The sequence below is a fragment of the Schistocerca piceifrons genome, chromosome 1, assembly GCF_021461385.2.
Source record: "Schistocerca piceifrons isolate TAMUIC-IGC-003096 chromosome 1, iqSchPice1.1, whole genome shotgun sequence".
Taxonomy (NCBI): Eukaryota; Metazoa; Arthropoda; class Insecta; order Orthoptera; family Acrididae; genus Schistocerca; species Schistocerca piceifrons.
In genome coordinates, this window is record NC_060138.1 from 64449331 (window position 1) to 64466139 (window position 16809).

General features: G+C 39.1%; 1 protein-coding gene across 1 annotated transcript in view; it reads right to left on the bottom strand.

Annotated features, from left to right (window-relative positions):
* Window positions 1-760: 760 nt before the first annotated feature.
* The window catches only part of LOC124776685, a 712754-nt gene continuing 696705 nt past the window's right edge, over window positions 761-16809 (bottom strand). The window contains exon 11 of the mRNA XM_047251827.1: window positions 761-5016. Within this exon, the coding sequence (XP_047107783.1) occupies window positions 1805-5016 (3212 nt within the window). The 3' untranslated portion in view covers window positions 761-1804. The remainder of the gene's footprint in view (window positions 5017-16809) is intronic.

Here is a 16809-nt window from a genome sequence, read left to right on the forward strand (position 1 = left end):
GACTTCCAAATACCGTTTGACTTGGCACCAAATCAACGTTTATTAAAACATTATGATTTCATTGGGTATGAAACAAAATTCTGTGACTGGATGAGGATTTCTTGAGAGGCAGCACTCAGCTTGATATTTTGGATGGAGAGTCCTCTACAGAAGTAGAATCAACTTTAGGCATGTCCCAGAAAGTATGCTGGAATCCTTGTTGTTCATGTTGTACGTTAATGATCTTGCTGGCAATATTAATAGCAACCTTGGACATTTGCAGATGGTACAGTCATTCGTAATGGAGTACTGTCTGAAAAAAGCTGCAGAAATATTCAGACAGATTATGACAAGATTTCAGAGTGATGTAAATATGAAAGTCGCTGAAGATGTGCAGGAATGTAAAATTATGCATTTCTCAAAATAAAAAAAGAGTAGTATCCTATTCCCAATTAGAATCAGTCAATCTAAGCACATACCTGGGAATAACAATTTGTAAGGATATGTCATTGGATGATGACACACACTAGGTCATAGTTCAGCCAAGTGACAAGAGTTTGATTCATTGGCAGCATACTGGGAAAATGCAGTCAGTCTACATATCAGACTGGTCACATATCATTTATGTGGCCTGTCTGAGATTATTGGTCAATACAGCTCAGGTTAGACCTGTTTCTAGTAAGCCATGTGTCCTAATATAATCAACTGAACAAATAATTTATGCAAATCACAGTATATTTTGGGTATGTTTACCATATTTATTACAGAAAATATAGACAAAATTACAAATGTGGCACTAATAAACTTAAAATCAGGGGTATAGTAATATATATGTATACACTTTTTTCACAGGATATGTATATTTAAATACTCAGGGCACTAAATTATATTAAAATATTCACATAAATTGATTCAGAAATATTGCAATTTTACATATGGCTTTAATAAGATGGAACTGCCTGGATAACATCACATATGTAACTGTGCCAAGATGATTCACATCGAAATGAAAAATATGTTATTGGTAGTCTGGTTACCAAGTTAACTTTACTGTGAGCACGGGTGTCTTTACAGTATAAACAATTTATTTGCAATGCAATAACAATTTTTGTATAATTACGTCCATTTACATATAACGTACATCAGAAATAAGACATGATTTTTATATATTGTTGTGTATTGTAGAGAAAAACTGTTAAATAGTGTAACTTTTTTAGCTTTTCAATGAAAAATAACTTTTCAATCAGTTCAGTGCAATTCCACTGCCAGGCAAATTGATATCATGTGCCTTATTCATACTGTGTGTCATTTATAAATCACATTATGAATTTGGTTAGAAATCAACAAAAATTGTTTAAGTTACATACTGATACGTGCAAAATTATTTGTAGAATCCAAATTTATGTTTTTCTTTGAGAAATAAGGCACACACTGCACGGAACCTGACAGTGATACTCAAATATTCTCCTATTTTCCAGTCTAAATAATTCAACAACTTTTACATATTTATATAAACTAGGCATTGTATCAATGTCAGCAACAACAGGGCTGTAACTATGATTTATAAAATTATTTAAAAATAAGTTCAGCAGCTCTAGTCTGTGTTAAAGCACAGTGGAACACAATACTAGTTATTGTTTGCATTCAAGACTGCATGCACTCACACTACTGGGCTGTTAGCACCAGACCTAGTTATCCTAAAGCTTCGCATGTGCATACTTGTCTCATACCATCTGGGCTGAAATTGTTCTTGTCATGCATGCAAAATACTAGTGCTCTAAGTCAGTCATCACAGCATTTTAGACGTATTCTGTTATGCTTTATTTTACAACTTCTTGTTGGAGGATCTTCCAGATGACTCAGTTGAAGAGTATAGGCCCAGTTTTATTCCAAGCTCTTTTGGCTGCCATGAACCTGCTCTTGTTGGAAATGGGCTGAACTTTGCTGATTTTGTAGGACTGTCAGCCTGGTGTACGGACTTAATTGGAGGGAAAGAAACACCTGTCTCCTTAAGTTTTGATGGAGAGAATACTGGAGAAGTGGCTTTTGGGGACTTACTTTTAGTAGATGAAAAAGAAATAGACAGATCTGTTGACGTTCGTCTTCTCAAGGGGTCTTTTTTCCTATGCCTTGGTGCACTGTCATATTGTGTGTGCTGTATTTCACCTGCTTCATTTACAGAAAGCATACTGAAAGATTTGTACAAAGGTGAAGTTTTGTATCTCATTTTACCATCTTCAGAAGAATCAAAAGATGAACTTCCCTTAGAGAAATGTAAAGACACTGGACGCTCAAGACTTGAAGTTTTCCTAACAGGCGATGTGTACCTGCGGAAAGGGGATGGAGGTGGTGAAACAAAATCTTTCTTAAGTTTGGATCGACTACCTTGTAGTGACCCTGATGACGATGATCGATTTAGCATCTCTGTAACAGTAGGAGACAATGGTCGACTTTCTTTCCCACTTCTGTGTGAAGTTTCATCTTCCCTGGTTTCTGACAGCGAATGTGTTAATACTGGCTGAAATTCTAACTCCGACTCTATGGAAGCAAGTTTTCTTTGGGTTGATTCAAGAGGTTGCTGATGTTTCTCAGTGATGCAGCTGGACATGCTTCTACTTTCTTGCTGTGACAAGAAACTGGAGTGCATGTCTGATACTTGAACAGGATGCTTCAGATCTAGAACTGAACTTTTAGGACTAAATGAGGCTGTTACAGGGGTTTCTTTCACAGCAAAACTTCGTGTATATGAAAACTGTTCAAAGTGTTTTCTCGGTAAAGCTTCAGATGTTGTCACCTGTGTAGGCTCTTCAACAGGGCAGTCTACTGCTGATATTGTCGGAACATATTTCCTCCCTATATTGCTGTAATGGGGATCTTGGGAATCACCCTCTGACAAAGGCCGAGGCAGCTTTTCATCACGAAATCCTGTTTTATCGAGAGATGAAGAATGAACAATTATAGGCCTAAAACTACGTTCTGAACTTGAATGATCATCTTTAAGCATGTGTGAAGCACACGATTTAATTAGTTTTTGGCTGTCAATGGAACTCTCATCACTTGTAGAGGAAATGTTCCACAGCCCCCAAAAACTGGAATGATCTTCACTCTCCACAGTGGATGACTTTACTTTGAAATCTGTTGAACTGTCACTTGCTTTTGAAGTTGTGTCAGGAAAACTCATAGACATGGTACTGTTCTCCTCACCAGTGTAGAATGGTTTATCTTCTTTTTGAGATGTGGGTACTTCATCAGAGGCAAGTATAGAAGAAGGGAAAGAAAATGAAAAACTTTTTTCTCTCCCTGTTTCCTTGTCAAATGTTGTTGCCTCAGTATTTTGTGGGAAAATCTTGGAATTTATGTCATCAAGAGCAGTTGGATTAACTGTGCTGTCAGAACTGTAAGAGGCACTAATCGGGACAGACGAGATGAAATGCATTGAGCTTTGTTTGGTTTGTTTATCATTGTGGAAACTAGTCATTACATCTACAGGTTGAGATTCAGTTTTAGACACTGCAGAAACAATTACAGGAATTGGAACTTTGTGCTCATCTGTTAACGTATGATGTTCCTGAAATGAGTCATTCACAATAGTTTTTGACAGTATACTTTCACTCAGCTTTTTACACTCGGCACTTAGAAAAAATGGTACATTTTCAGTACTTGTTGATGATGGCACTGATGGCGCCTTCACAGAATCTGAGTCATCTTCTGACACACCATTTGTACCATTTGAACCTTCTTCTGAAAACTTACTGGCACGTCTCATTTGACACTGCAGTATTCTCTGAAGAATTTCAGAGTTTTCTTGTATGATTTTTAATGCTCGTTCACTGTTACGACGCCCTGAGTGCATCTTGTGGTCTATCTCCAGAAGTTCAGACATTTGCAGGTAATCACTATCACCTTCAGTCCCTGGAGCTTTGCTTAATGCTTTGTCATGCAGCCCGTGAAGTCTCTGATTGAACTCCAGAATGACTGACATGTCTTCATAATCAACACTTCTTTCTTTTTCACTAGGTTCAAGAATATATTTAGAATCACTTGCTGAGGTATCTTTTGAAGAAATAATGTCTTTATCTATGGATTGCATAACAATAGAAGGAACTGTACTAGTTTCTGGAAAGATTTGTTCCATGTCTGTACTTAAATTTTCAGTCTTTTTTGATTCCAATATCACAGATGAAAAAATATTGTCGCCTGTGGCTGTCGTTACATACCGCTCGGACTCCTTAATACTATGCATCCTTGAAGATGAAATATCCAGTTCTTGGTTTTCAGATGCCTCGTGTGAAATCTGAATGATACTTGGAAGGATTTCAACATTAGAGGTATCTTGGAAGTTTTCCTTGATGTCTTGTGAAATTATTGTTTTATCACCTTCTGACTCAGGTACTTTTAATATGTCTGAATTTATTAAGTTCCTTTCTAAAAATGTAACAGTCTCTAAACTGTGAAAATACTTGTTGCTTCCATTTATGGTGACTGATTTTTCACTTTTAACACTATCTTGCACCGTTACCTTTACCATTAAGTCATCTCCATCAGCAGCAACTGGAAGTACACTCTGCAGGTGTCCAGCTTCTGTTGATACTGTCAGCTGACTCTCAGTTTTTGTGTGTATCACACCACCATTCTCCAACTCTTGCTGTTCTGCTTGGATTTTCAGTTCCTCCATTGGAAAGACACTTACAACCTCTTCTGGAATTTCTGGCACAACTTCTTCTTCCACAGGAGATATGAGGTTTTTCTGTGTGCTGATAGGGGATGGGGCTTTCTCACTCAGTGGTGACTGCATACTCTTGGGGCTCCTCGTTGATCCATCTTTTTTGCATGGAAGTGGCACAGAAAGAGAATGACCAGACACATAGGATGACGCTTCACTGAGACTGGTTGCTTCCTCTGAATCAAAGTCACTCAGCCTATCAGGTTCATCACATAGTTCTGTAGATGAACTGCTGTCGCTTTCTTTGTCATCTTCCAGATCTCTCGACACCTGAGGAATGTCAGCTTCTGCCTCAGTGTCACGGCTCTTTTCATCTGCAATAAATGTGAGCACATTAAAATCAATGCAATACCCACCAGTAGGAATTTAAAAGGCTTTTACAGGAAAAAGCAGCAACATATATAACTATGCATCAAGATATCAGTATTGTGATAGCCTAGACAAAAATTGTTAATTGATGTACTAGAGCTATGTGGAATTATTGATTTATTTCAGTTCCTACAGGATATATAGGAAAAACATTAACCTTTAGTTATGAAATATTTTTCGCCACATTTTTAAGTGTTGAAGTTTTGTAAGATATGCTTTTAATAAGTGTGGCTGAAGGCATATGTTTTTCCTTTATATTTTATGAGTGTAAACCAGTCATAGCCACTGTAGAAATGTCACCTACAGAAACAGCTACTTCCGTTCTTACAAAGTAGTTGTAAGTGAACTAAACTGTAAAGGCATATTATGGATATTTTTGGTAACCTGATATAGCTTTATGACAGTACAAACAATAACACATCAGTGCAAAAATTTTCATGTTTTGGCATTAAGAATACATATCTTCCTTGGGCAGATTATTTATTGGGTAAAAAGGAACAGATGATTGTGATAGAGAAAAAAATGTGCAATTTTACAAGGTGTAAAACTTTGCTTCCACCGTTTTTTCCCCAACATTTGAGGCTTTAATGAAACAAATTGGTTACACGTGTATCATTCAAAGTATTTTCCATCGCCGGATGCTACTTTCTCCCATCTTTTGGGCAGTGTATGAATTCCATCTCAAAAAAATTGTTCATCTTTTGAAGCGATCCACGAATCGATCCAATTTGTGGCTTCTACATGAGATCAGAAGTGTTGGTCAGCCAGGCCATGCGCCATTGATCTAAACAGATGATAGTCAGATGGAGCAATGCCTGTAGAATACGGTGGGTGGGGTAGGACTTCCCATTTTAATGTTTCCACGTACGTTTTGACCTCTTTTGCAATGTACGGTCGAGCACTGTCATGCTGCAAAATCACTTTATTGTGTCTCTCACTGTATTTCAGCTGTTTGTCTTTCAGTGCTCTGCTGAAACACATTAATTGCATTCAATAACAACTACCTGTGATTGTTTCACTTGGTTTCAACACCTCATAGTACACGATACCGAGCTGGTCCCACCAAACGCAGAGTGTGATCTTGGAGCCATGAATATTCGGTTTGGCTGTCAATGTGGAAGCATGGCCCGGATATCCCCATGATTTTTTGCATTTAGTGTTATCATAATGAACCCATTTTTTGTCCCTGATCACAATGCGACACAGAAATCCCTTCTGTTTTTGCAACTGTTCACAAACACACAAATGCCGTTCAATGTCTCTTGGTTTCAGTTCAAACAGGAGCCAAGTTCCTTCTTTCTGAACCATGCCCATAGCCTTCAGACTTTCTGAAATGGCTTGCTGTGTCACTCCCACTGATTGTGCCAATTCTTCTTGAGTTTGACGCAAGTCTTCACTCAGCAGTGTCTCCAATTCTGCATCTTTGAAAACATTCTCTCTTCCACCACTATGCCAATCTACGACATTAAAAGCACCATTCTTGAAGTGTTGAAACCACTCCCAACACGTTCTTTCACTAATAGTGTCCTTACCATATGTACTTGAGAGCATTCAATGAGACTCAGCTGCTGTTTTCTTCATATTGAAACAAAACAATAACACCCCCCGCAAATGACAAGAATTAGGCTCGTAAACTGACACTTTCAATCAAGAACAACTTTATGATGCAGACACAAATCAACTAATGTTTGAATGAGGTTATGTTAACCGAGGTCCAAGCTAACTGCCTGATATCTGCGGTCTGTTTCCTTTGACCGCTACTTACCGTTGTTGCCACCTATCGGCAAACAGCGGAAGCAAAGTTGTACACCTTGTAACACTAAATTTGTAGTGGGGAAACATTAAAATTTATCATAGTCTTGTTCTGGAAATTCACAGAATTTACCTCCAACACTATATGATGAGCAGAAATGGCACTGTGTGTGTGTGTGTGTGTGTGTGTGTGTGTATTACAGAAGCTGGCAAAGCTTTCATGTTTATTGGTTATCCTATTTCATATTCATTGTTTGTCTTTTTCATGTGTGGTACTTCTGTACAATATTTTTTAAGTTCCTCTCACAACTGATACTATTCATTGCCATTAAATGTGGGCAGAAAGGGAATATCTAACAAACATTTAAATATCTAAAAATAAAGATGCTGTAACTTACCAAACGAAAGCGTTGGTATGTTGATAGGAGACAATAAAAACACGCACAAACACACACACAAATTTCAAGCTTTCACTACACTCGCACACACACACACACACACACACACACACACACACACACACACACACACACACACACACACAGATATATATATCCATCCGCACATATACAGACACAAGCAGACATTGTAAGGGCAAAGAGTTTGGGCAGAGATGTCAGTCGAGGCGCAAGTACAGAGGCAAAGATGTTGTTGAGTGACAAGTGATGTACGAGGGGCGGCAACTTGAAATTAGCGGAGGTTGAGGCCAGGTGGATAACGGGAAGAGAGGATATACTGAAGGGCAAGTTCCCATCTCCGGAGTTCTGATAGGTTGGTATCAGTGGGAAGTATCCAGATAACCCGGACAGTGTAACACTGTGCCAAGATGTGCTGGCCGTGCACCAAGGCATGTTTAGCCACAGGGTGATCCTCATTACCAACAAACACTGTCTGCCTGTGTCCATTCATGTGAATGGACAGTTTGTTGCTGGTCATTCCCACATAGAACGCTTCAGAGTGTAGGCATGTCAGTTGGTAGATCACGTGGGTGCTTTCACATGTGGCTCTGCCTTTGATCGTGTACAACTTCCGGGTTACAGGACTGGAGCAGGTGATGGTGGGAGGGTGCATGGGACAGGTCTTACACCGGGGGTGGTTACAAGGGTAGGAGCCAGAGGGTAGGGAAGGTGGTTTGGGGATTTCATAGGGATGAACCAAGAGGTTACGGAGGTTAGGTGGACGGCGGAAAGACACTCTTGGTGGAGCGGAGAGGATTTAAGGAAGTCGTATCCCTGCTGGAGAGCCACATTCAGAGTCTGATCCAGTCCCGGAAAGTATCCTGTCACAAGTGGGGCACTTTTGGGGTTCTTCTGTGGGAGGTTCTGGGTTTGAGGGGGTGAGGAAGTGGCTCTAGCTATTTGTTTCTGTACCAGGTCGGGAGGGTAGTTGCGAGATGCAAAAGCTGTTTTCAGGTTATTGGTGTAATGGTTCAGGGATTTAGGACTGGAGCAGATTCGTTTGCCATGAAGACCTAAGCTGTAGGGAAGTGACTGTTTGATATGGAATGGTTAGCAGCTGCCAAAATGGAGGTACTGTTGCTTGTTGGTGGGTTTGATGTGGACGGATGTGTGAAGCTGGCCATTGGACAGATGGAGGTCAATGTCAAGGAAAGTGGCATGGGATCTGGAGTAGGACCAGGTGAATCTGACAGAACCAAAGGAGTTGAGGTTGGAGAGGAAATTCTGGAGTTCTTCGCTGTGAGTCCAGATCATGAAGATGTCATCAATAAATCTGTACCAAACTTTGGATTGGCAGGCTTGGGTAACCAAGAAGGCTTCCTCTAAGCAACCCATAAATAGGTTGGCGTACGAGGGGGCCATCCTGGTACCCATGGCTGTTCCCTTCAATTGTTAGTATGTCTGGCCTTCAAAAGTGAACAAGTTGTGGGTTAGGATGAAGCTGGCTAAGGTAATGAGGAAAGGGCTTTTAGGTAGGGTAGCAGGTGATCGTCGTGAAAGGAAGTGCTCCATTGCAGCGAGGCCCTGGACGTGCAGGATATTTGTGTATAAGGAAGTGGCATCAATGGTTACAAGGATGGTTTCCAGGGGTAACAGATTGGGTAAGGATTCCAGGCATTCGAGAAAGTGGTTGGTGTCTTTGATGAAGAATGGGAGACTGCATGTAATGGGTTGAAGGTGTTGATCTACGTAGGCAGAGATACGTTCTGTGGGGGCTTGGTAACCAGCTACAATGGGGCGGCCAGGATGATTGGGTTTGTGAATTTTAGGAAGTAGGTAGAAGGTAGGGGTGTGGGGTGTCAGTGGGGTCAGGAGGTTGATGGAGTCAGGTGAAAGGTTTTGTAGGGGGCCTAAGGTTCTGAGGATTCCTTTAAGCTCTGCCTGGACATCAGGAATGGGATTACCTTGGCAAAGTTTGTACGTAGTGTTGTCTGGAAGCTGACGCAATCCCTCTGCCACATACTCCCGACGATCAAGTACCACGGTCGTGGACCCCTTGTCAGCCGGAAGAATAACGATAGATCGGTCAGCCTTCAGATCACGGATAGCCTGGGCTTCAACTGTGGTGATGCTGGGAGTAGGATTAAGGTTTTTCAAGAAGGATTGAGAGGCAAGGCTGGAAGTGAGAAATTCCTGGAAGGTTTGGAGAGAATGATTTTGAGGAAGAGGAGGTGGGTCCCACTGTGATGGAGGACGGAACTGTTCCAGGCAGGGTTCAGTTTGGATAGTGTCTTGGGGAGCTGGATCATTAGGAGTAGGATTAGGATTATTTTTATTTGTGGCAAAGTGATATTTCCAGCAGAGAGTACGAGTGTAGGACAGTAAATCTTTGACGAGGGCTGTTTGGTTGAATCTGGGATTAGGGCTGAAGGTGAGGCCTTTGGATAGGACAGAGGTTTCAGATTGGGAGAGAGGTTTGGAGGAAAGGTTAACTACTGAATTGGGGTGTTGTGGTTCCAGATTGCATTGATTAGAATTTTGAGGTTTTGGGGGGAGTGGAGCTGGAAGTGGGAGATTGAGTAGATGGGAGCGACTGGGTCTGTGTGCAATGAGAGGAGGTTGAGGTTTGTTGGAAAGGGTGTGGAGGGTGAGTGAGTTGCCTTTCCAGAGGAGGGAAACCAGGAGACTGGATAGTTTTTTGAGGTGGAGGGTGGCATGCTGTCCTAATTTGCAGTTTGCCTGTAGGAGGATGCTCTGAACAGCTGGTGTGGATGTGGGAGAGGAAAGATTGAGGACTTTTACTAGGTATAGGAGTTGACGGGTGTGTTCATTGGCTTAGTTGAAGTGTAGGTGAAGGATTAGGTGGGTGAGGGCTATGGATTGTTCAGTTTGGAACTGGTATAGGGACTGATGGAAAGAAGGGTTACAGCCAGAGATGGGAACTTTAAGTGTGAGGCCTTTGGGGGTATGACAAATGTCAGACAAGCCTGAGTAAATAAAATATGGGAGCGTAATCTGGCTAGGGCGAAGGCATGTTTGCGGAGGGAATGTAAATAAAACTTAATGGGGTCATTGTGGGGATGTTGTGAGGATGACATGGTATTAGAAGGCTGAAAGTGTAACATGAGGCTGAAATGAAAATAAAAATAAAAATATATGGGGAGAGATAAAGGTGAACTAGAAAGCAACTGGAGATCTAGTGTGAAAAAAGTCGAAAAAGTGCTGGTTAAAGCTAAGCTATGTTGATCCTGTAGTGAACTTAGGTTGGTAAACAACGATGTGCACAAAGGTTAGGTGGTTGTGCTGCCTCCAAAACACGTTAAAGGGTGCAGAAATTCGGGAAAATTTCGAAAAAACTGCGTGAAGTTTTATTTTTTTGCACAAATTGATAGCTGGAGTGTAACTCTAAGCACTGTGGAGAAAGGTCTCACATATACCCACTGGAACATGATTTTGCTGGCTGCTGATTATCTTGAAAGATGCAGAATGGGTACATCTAGCACAGTTGTTTCCTTTCTGCAAAGTGAAGATGTCCTTTCTGCATCTTGTAGTTCAACTGCATAGCAGCCTCTCCATTCATAATGTCACAGTGCTGAGAAGAGTATGTGGACAATTCAGATGATATTCTAGCTTTCAAGAAATGATGGCCCAGTCACTATAAAATGTTGTGTCTATTAGATGAGAAAGCAGGAAGAGGTATTTCTAAGGAAAATAAAATTACTTTACAGTTTTCTAAGCTGAAGTGTATCAAATATAAATCAGATATAAAAGAGACGATTGTTGCTTTTACGTATAATGATGAACTAGCCAAGCACACATTTTCTCTTAAGTGCTACAATATGTCTCTGAGTCTACCTCATGAGGAAGCATTAATCACTTGTAGTGTTCCGAAAATGATAAAAAAAGTGAAGCAGCTGCAAAAACATGCACAACATATTCCTTCAGGATACAGAAAGTTTTATGAGACCCTTTTCAAATATCCACACCATATGCAGGAAACTAGGACAATGAATGAGAAGAAAAACTGCCGGTAACTACTCTAGTCATATGTTTCTCTGAAGATTATTATTAATTTTGTTCGATTCCTAATACAGTCATGTGAAATACTATTATAAAAGCTTTTTCTGACAGTTTATTGTTTATGTCATTAATTTTTTAAACTTTCTATAATTGTAAAACTCACACTTTGCAAAAAAGGCATATGTATAATACATACAATGCACAATAATGGGATGGTACATCACATGTCAGAGTAATGTTCCTGTCAGTATTGTGACAAAACATGACTGCAAATCTGCAGAAAAGTTTCATGTGCAAGCTTTGTGTTTCAAACTATCTACAAAGTACTTGTGTCTACTGAAAACTTTCAGTATTGTTAAAAATATCCTTTCTGCAACTTGTAGTTCATGTATAAACTAGACCTTGAACCAGAGCACATTTCAAAGTAAAGCACCTGGTGAGGAAGCCTGTTATCATTCATGTGGCAAACATATCCCAATCATCTCAGCTGATTTCTGACAACAGTGGCACCAATACTGTCAACATGCACTCTTTGTAGCAGCTGGATGCTGGTGAGGTTAATACTTTTGCATGATTTTCAAAAGAAACCTAAGTTTCTGCTCACTGTAAATATTTGAGCCCCAAGCTTGTGATGTCTCAGTTTTATAGTTGTTAATAATGTCTTACACACCATGTTTTATGGTGCACAGTCCATCTCTCCTACTAAAGATGTTAAATGGAAGTATTTTAAAGGCTGCATCAACTGCACAAATCCTTTTCTCCACATCTGGTTCATAGGTCCCATGCTTACAAATGATACAACCTAGGTATGAAAACTAACCTATGCACTCATATGCTATATTTCAGATGCATATGATGCAGTCAGGTAGGAAAATAAGTGTCAGTGCTGGAAAGCTTATCTCTGGTGTAGGTAGTTAATAGTGGACTCATATCATTACATTGCGTCAGTCATAGTCCATGGAAACCATAAAGAATTGTCTCTGGGATGTTGAAGGACATCAAAGATTCACCTTTAATTTAATTTATTTTAAATGTGTTACAATATAATGTTTATAATGAATTAACATTAGAGAATATTGTTGTGTTACAGTGATAATGCGAATTATAAAATAATCTAAAACATTAACATTCAAGGGTTACTTTGAAGATATTCTTCAATGGAACAGAAGGAGCTGCCCAACAGAAATGTCTTTAGTTCACTCTTGAATTTCACCACATCGTCTATATGAAATTTAATATACTGTGACAGGTTGTTGAAAACATCAGCTTATGCATTTCTGTAGTGGTTTACTGTCTCTTGCATCACTGCTGTTTTGGGGGGCTTGGAAAATATTCAGAGACATTATGTGAATACAACAGCATCCAGTCATGTCCATCACAAATAACTTAAACTAAGGCATATAAAGAATCTTAATTCAGTGCTGCCCACAGAGCAGGTTTTGAGACTGAACCAAATTATTTTCCAGGTTAAAGAAGGCTTAAGAGAGAGATTGATGCAAATGTCTGCATATTTCTTGGAGTTGTTCTACAGAGAATGTCATTTGCATTGCTGCATACCATACAATAGCCTCCAATACAATGGTCTCATGTTACCAACTGTAAATTAGCAGGGCGTCCATGGTATTTTGGGAAGCACATTATCTCCTCCTACTTCCTGACAAAATCACATTTTGTTTTAATTCTTATAATGAGCAAATTTTCTTCACCAGAAGATGGAAGGTAAAATACATCTGCCATAAACAGATTGTAATACAGTCACATGCAATTTTCATTCTTATGCTGAGCAATTTTCTTCACTAGAAGATGGAAGGCAAAATTTATCCATCCTAGACAGCTTATAATATTTTACTTGATTAAAATCTTTTTTCTGAATATGAAATTCAACTAAAGATCACAAATGTGTAGTATGGAGATTAGATTTGCAAAACACTGTGATGTAAGCAAATTTAGATGGGATTGTTAAAATAGTTGTCACATCAATACTGTCAAAATATTGTTATTTTATAACAAAAGTAATTAGAACTGAATATTTAACAAAGAAAGGACGATGCACATTGTTTATTGTGGCTGCAATTGCATGTCTTATTATTATTATTTCAGGCCTTGGCACAATAGTTTGGTTTAGTTTCTCACTTCATTGAAACTTGTTGACTGAAAATATGACACAAACAATGTATGTGAAGAAAACATGACTGGTATAATAATATTAAAACCTGAAGACTTTTCAACATCGTCTGGTACTGAAACTAAACAATTTATGTAATAATAAGATGCTCACTTCCAACATTGCATATGGTGAAAACAACTTTTTGCAACTGCAGCAAAATAAAAATAAAATAAAATGGAAAGCTTTTTTACTCAATATATTATGTAATTTGATGATAACGGTAAAAATTTTAGGGAGCAGCATTTCAAAATAAAGACTATGTTATCTGAAATGTTGCAGACATCATGTGAATTGGACACAAGCTCTACATCTACATCCATACTCTGCAAACCACTCTGAAATGTATGGCAGAGGGTACTCCTCATTATACTACACATCAGGGTTTCCCCTTGTTCCATTTAAGGACGAGGTGTGGGAGGAATGACCACTTAAATGACCCTCCATAATAAGTTTCATCTCATGTTTGTGTTTGCCAGAGGAACAATATATAATATATTGGTGTCTGTAATATATTACAAGAGTCATCACTTAATGTTGCTTCTTGAAACTTTGCAGGTTTTTGGCAGGATAGCTGACGTCTGTCTTTAAGTGTCTGAGAGTTCATCACTTCTGAGATGCTTCCCCATGAGTCAAGCAAACCTACGAACGCTCGTTCTGCCTTTTGTTGTATATATTCACTGTTGTCATGACTGTGGTTCTCAGTCTTATGACTTATTTGATGCACTCTCATGGTCCCGTTCAAGGCTTCTATAATAATTTATTATGTCACAGTTACTTGGATATATAAAAATATTCACAGAACTAGTTTCAGCAAGTAGTTTCCATCTTAAGATGTGCTCAACCTACTAAAAAGCTTCATACAGATATACGAGGGTTGAATTAAAAGTAATGTCTCCATCATCATTAATTGCGTTTGGATGGGAATATTTTAATAAATCAAACACAGAAATAATCCTCAGATATGATCTTTAATTACCAATATTCACTTTTCCACATAATCACCAGTCAATTAGATACATTTCTGACAATGATCAACAAGTTTTCTGAAGCCATCACAGAAGAAGTCAATGCTGTTTCTGCAACCAGTCTCACAGTTCTCTCAACATCTTCATCAGAAGAATAATGATGTCCCCACAGATCATCTTTCATTATCTGGAACAAATGGAAGTCAGACGGTGCTAAATGTGGACTGTATGGAGGATGCGATAAGGTGGTGAGATTCAGTCTCTGAAGTTCTGCTGCAGTGGCACATGTAGTGTGTGGTTTGGCATTCTAATGCTGCAGGAAAACATTTCCCTTTTCCTTTTGGACCCTTGTTAGCTGTCATTTCAGAGTTCGCAGCGATGTGATGTAATGCTCTGAATTTATTGTTGTTCCACGATCAAGGAAATAAACATGGATAACACCATCTGTGTCCCAGAACACTGTGGCCATCAATTTTCCAGCTGAGGGCTGCATCTTGAATTTCTTTTTCTGGGGCAGTCTTTGTTTCAATATTCCGTAGACTGACATTTCATCTCCGGGTTGTAATGGTGTACCCACGTTTTGTCTCCTGTCACAGTTGAATGGAGAAAGGCATCACCTTCACTCTCGTAATGTGAGAGGAGTTCCTGGCAAATTTCAAGTCTGTGTGCTTTCATTCCAGGAGTCAGCATACGGGGTACCCATCATGCACAGATCTTCCAATAGCCAAGCAAAGCAATAATGTGACCCACATGTTCTTGTGAAATACTGATTGTGCTTGCAATTTCTCTCTGAGTGATATGACGATCATCCTGAATCAAAAATGTCAACATTTAGCATTTGAAGCTCGGTGGTTGCTGTCACAAGACATCCAAGTCCTAGTCTGTCACACGGGTCAGATGTTCCCGCCTCAACATCTTTAAACTTACTCACCCAATGACACGCTTTACTCACATCAACACAATCACCATAAACTGCTTTCATTCTCTGACAAATCTCCTTTGGGGTGACACCTTTTGCTGTCAAGAATTCAAGGACTGCACCTTGCTTAAATCGATTGACCAACCGTCTGCGCAGAGTTCCATACTTTACACTGTAACAACACAACTGTTCAATGCTAAGGCTTCCCACCAACTGGAGCTGTAGAGAAGAGGCTATAAAGCAAGCCAGTACCTGCCACATACCAATGCTGCCAACTGTTGAAGATTTAAAAAGTTGGTGGCATTACTTTTCAGTCAACCCTCGTACAAACAAATGTAGTTAGGCACTTTTAATGTCATGATGTTGTTTAATATATTGCAATGAATGTACATAATATCATCACATAATAAAAAGACTGAAACTAGAATAACACCATGTACTTTTATATAGGGATATGGGAAGGAGGAGCTGCAGGAAAATAGGGGGAAGGGGTAAGAGGGGGAGGGGAAAGAACATAAGTGAAGTGGGCAGATGGCAGTGTACATAGCATTTGACTGTTTCCTGTGGCCAATCATGTAAAACTGGTAATTTATTATACAGACATTGACAGAGGTCACATGCTTTCACTTAACAATTCGTCAATTAGAAAAAAAATTCAAGGTCTTGACTCTTCACTCCATTACCAAACATGATTCCTTGGTGCCTCAGTCCTGTCAACTAATCCCTTCTTTCAGTCCAGTTAAATCATAAATTTTTTTCTCCAAAATTTGATTCAGTACCTCCTCATCAGTTATGCAATCTGCCTATCTAATCGTCAGCATTCAGCTGTAGTGCCAAATTTCAATAGCTTCTATTCTCACTTTGTCTGAATTTATCGTTCATATCTCACTTCTGTACAAGGCTACATTGCAGAACAATGCATAAATGTATAAAATTTGTATTTGATGTTAGCAAATTTTTCTTGTTCAGAAATGATTTTCTTCTATTGCCAGTCTATGTTGTACATCCACTCTACTGTTGCCATCTTCACTTATTTTGCTGCTCACATAACAGGACTCATTTACTACTTTTAGTGTCATTTCTGAATATAATTCCTTCAGCATTACATGATTTAATTCAACTACGTTCCATTAGCCTTATTATACTTTTGCTGATGTTCATCTTAACAACCTCTGTTCAAGATACTACCGTACATTCTATTGAACTGGTGTCCTAGGTCCTTTGCTTTATGTGACAGAATTACAATGTCATTGGCAGACTGGATTTTGAATTGTGGTTTATTTATCTCATAATGTACATAATCTAAATCATTTTATTCAGGTGCAGGACACACATCAAATAGTGGTAAAATTTCACCATAAATAAAGAACAGTTGATGTTAACAAACAGTATCATAGTAATAACATGATTTTGTGATATATATACAAAATAAAATCTAACACTTAATTACCTCTTGTTCACATTATCATTTCATCCTCTATGAATTCTTCTACTAAAAAGTAGCATTTCTCTCACAG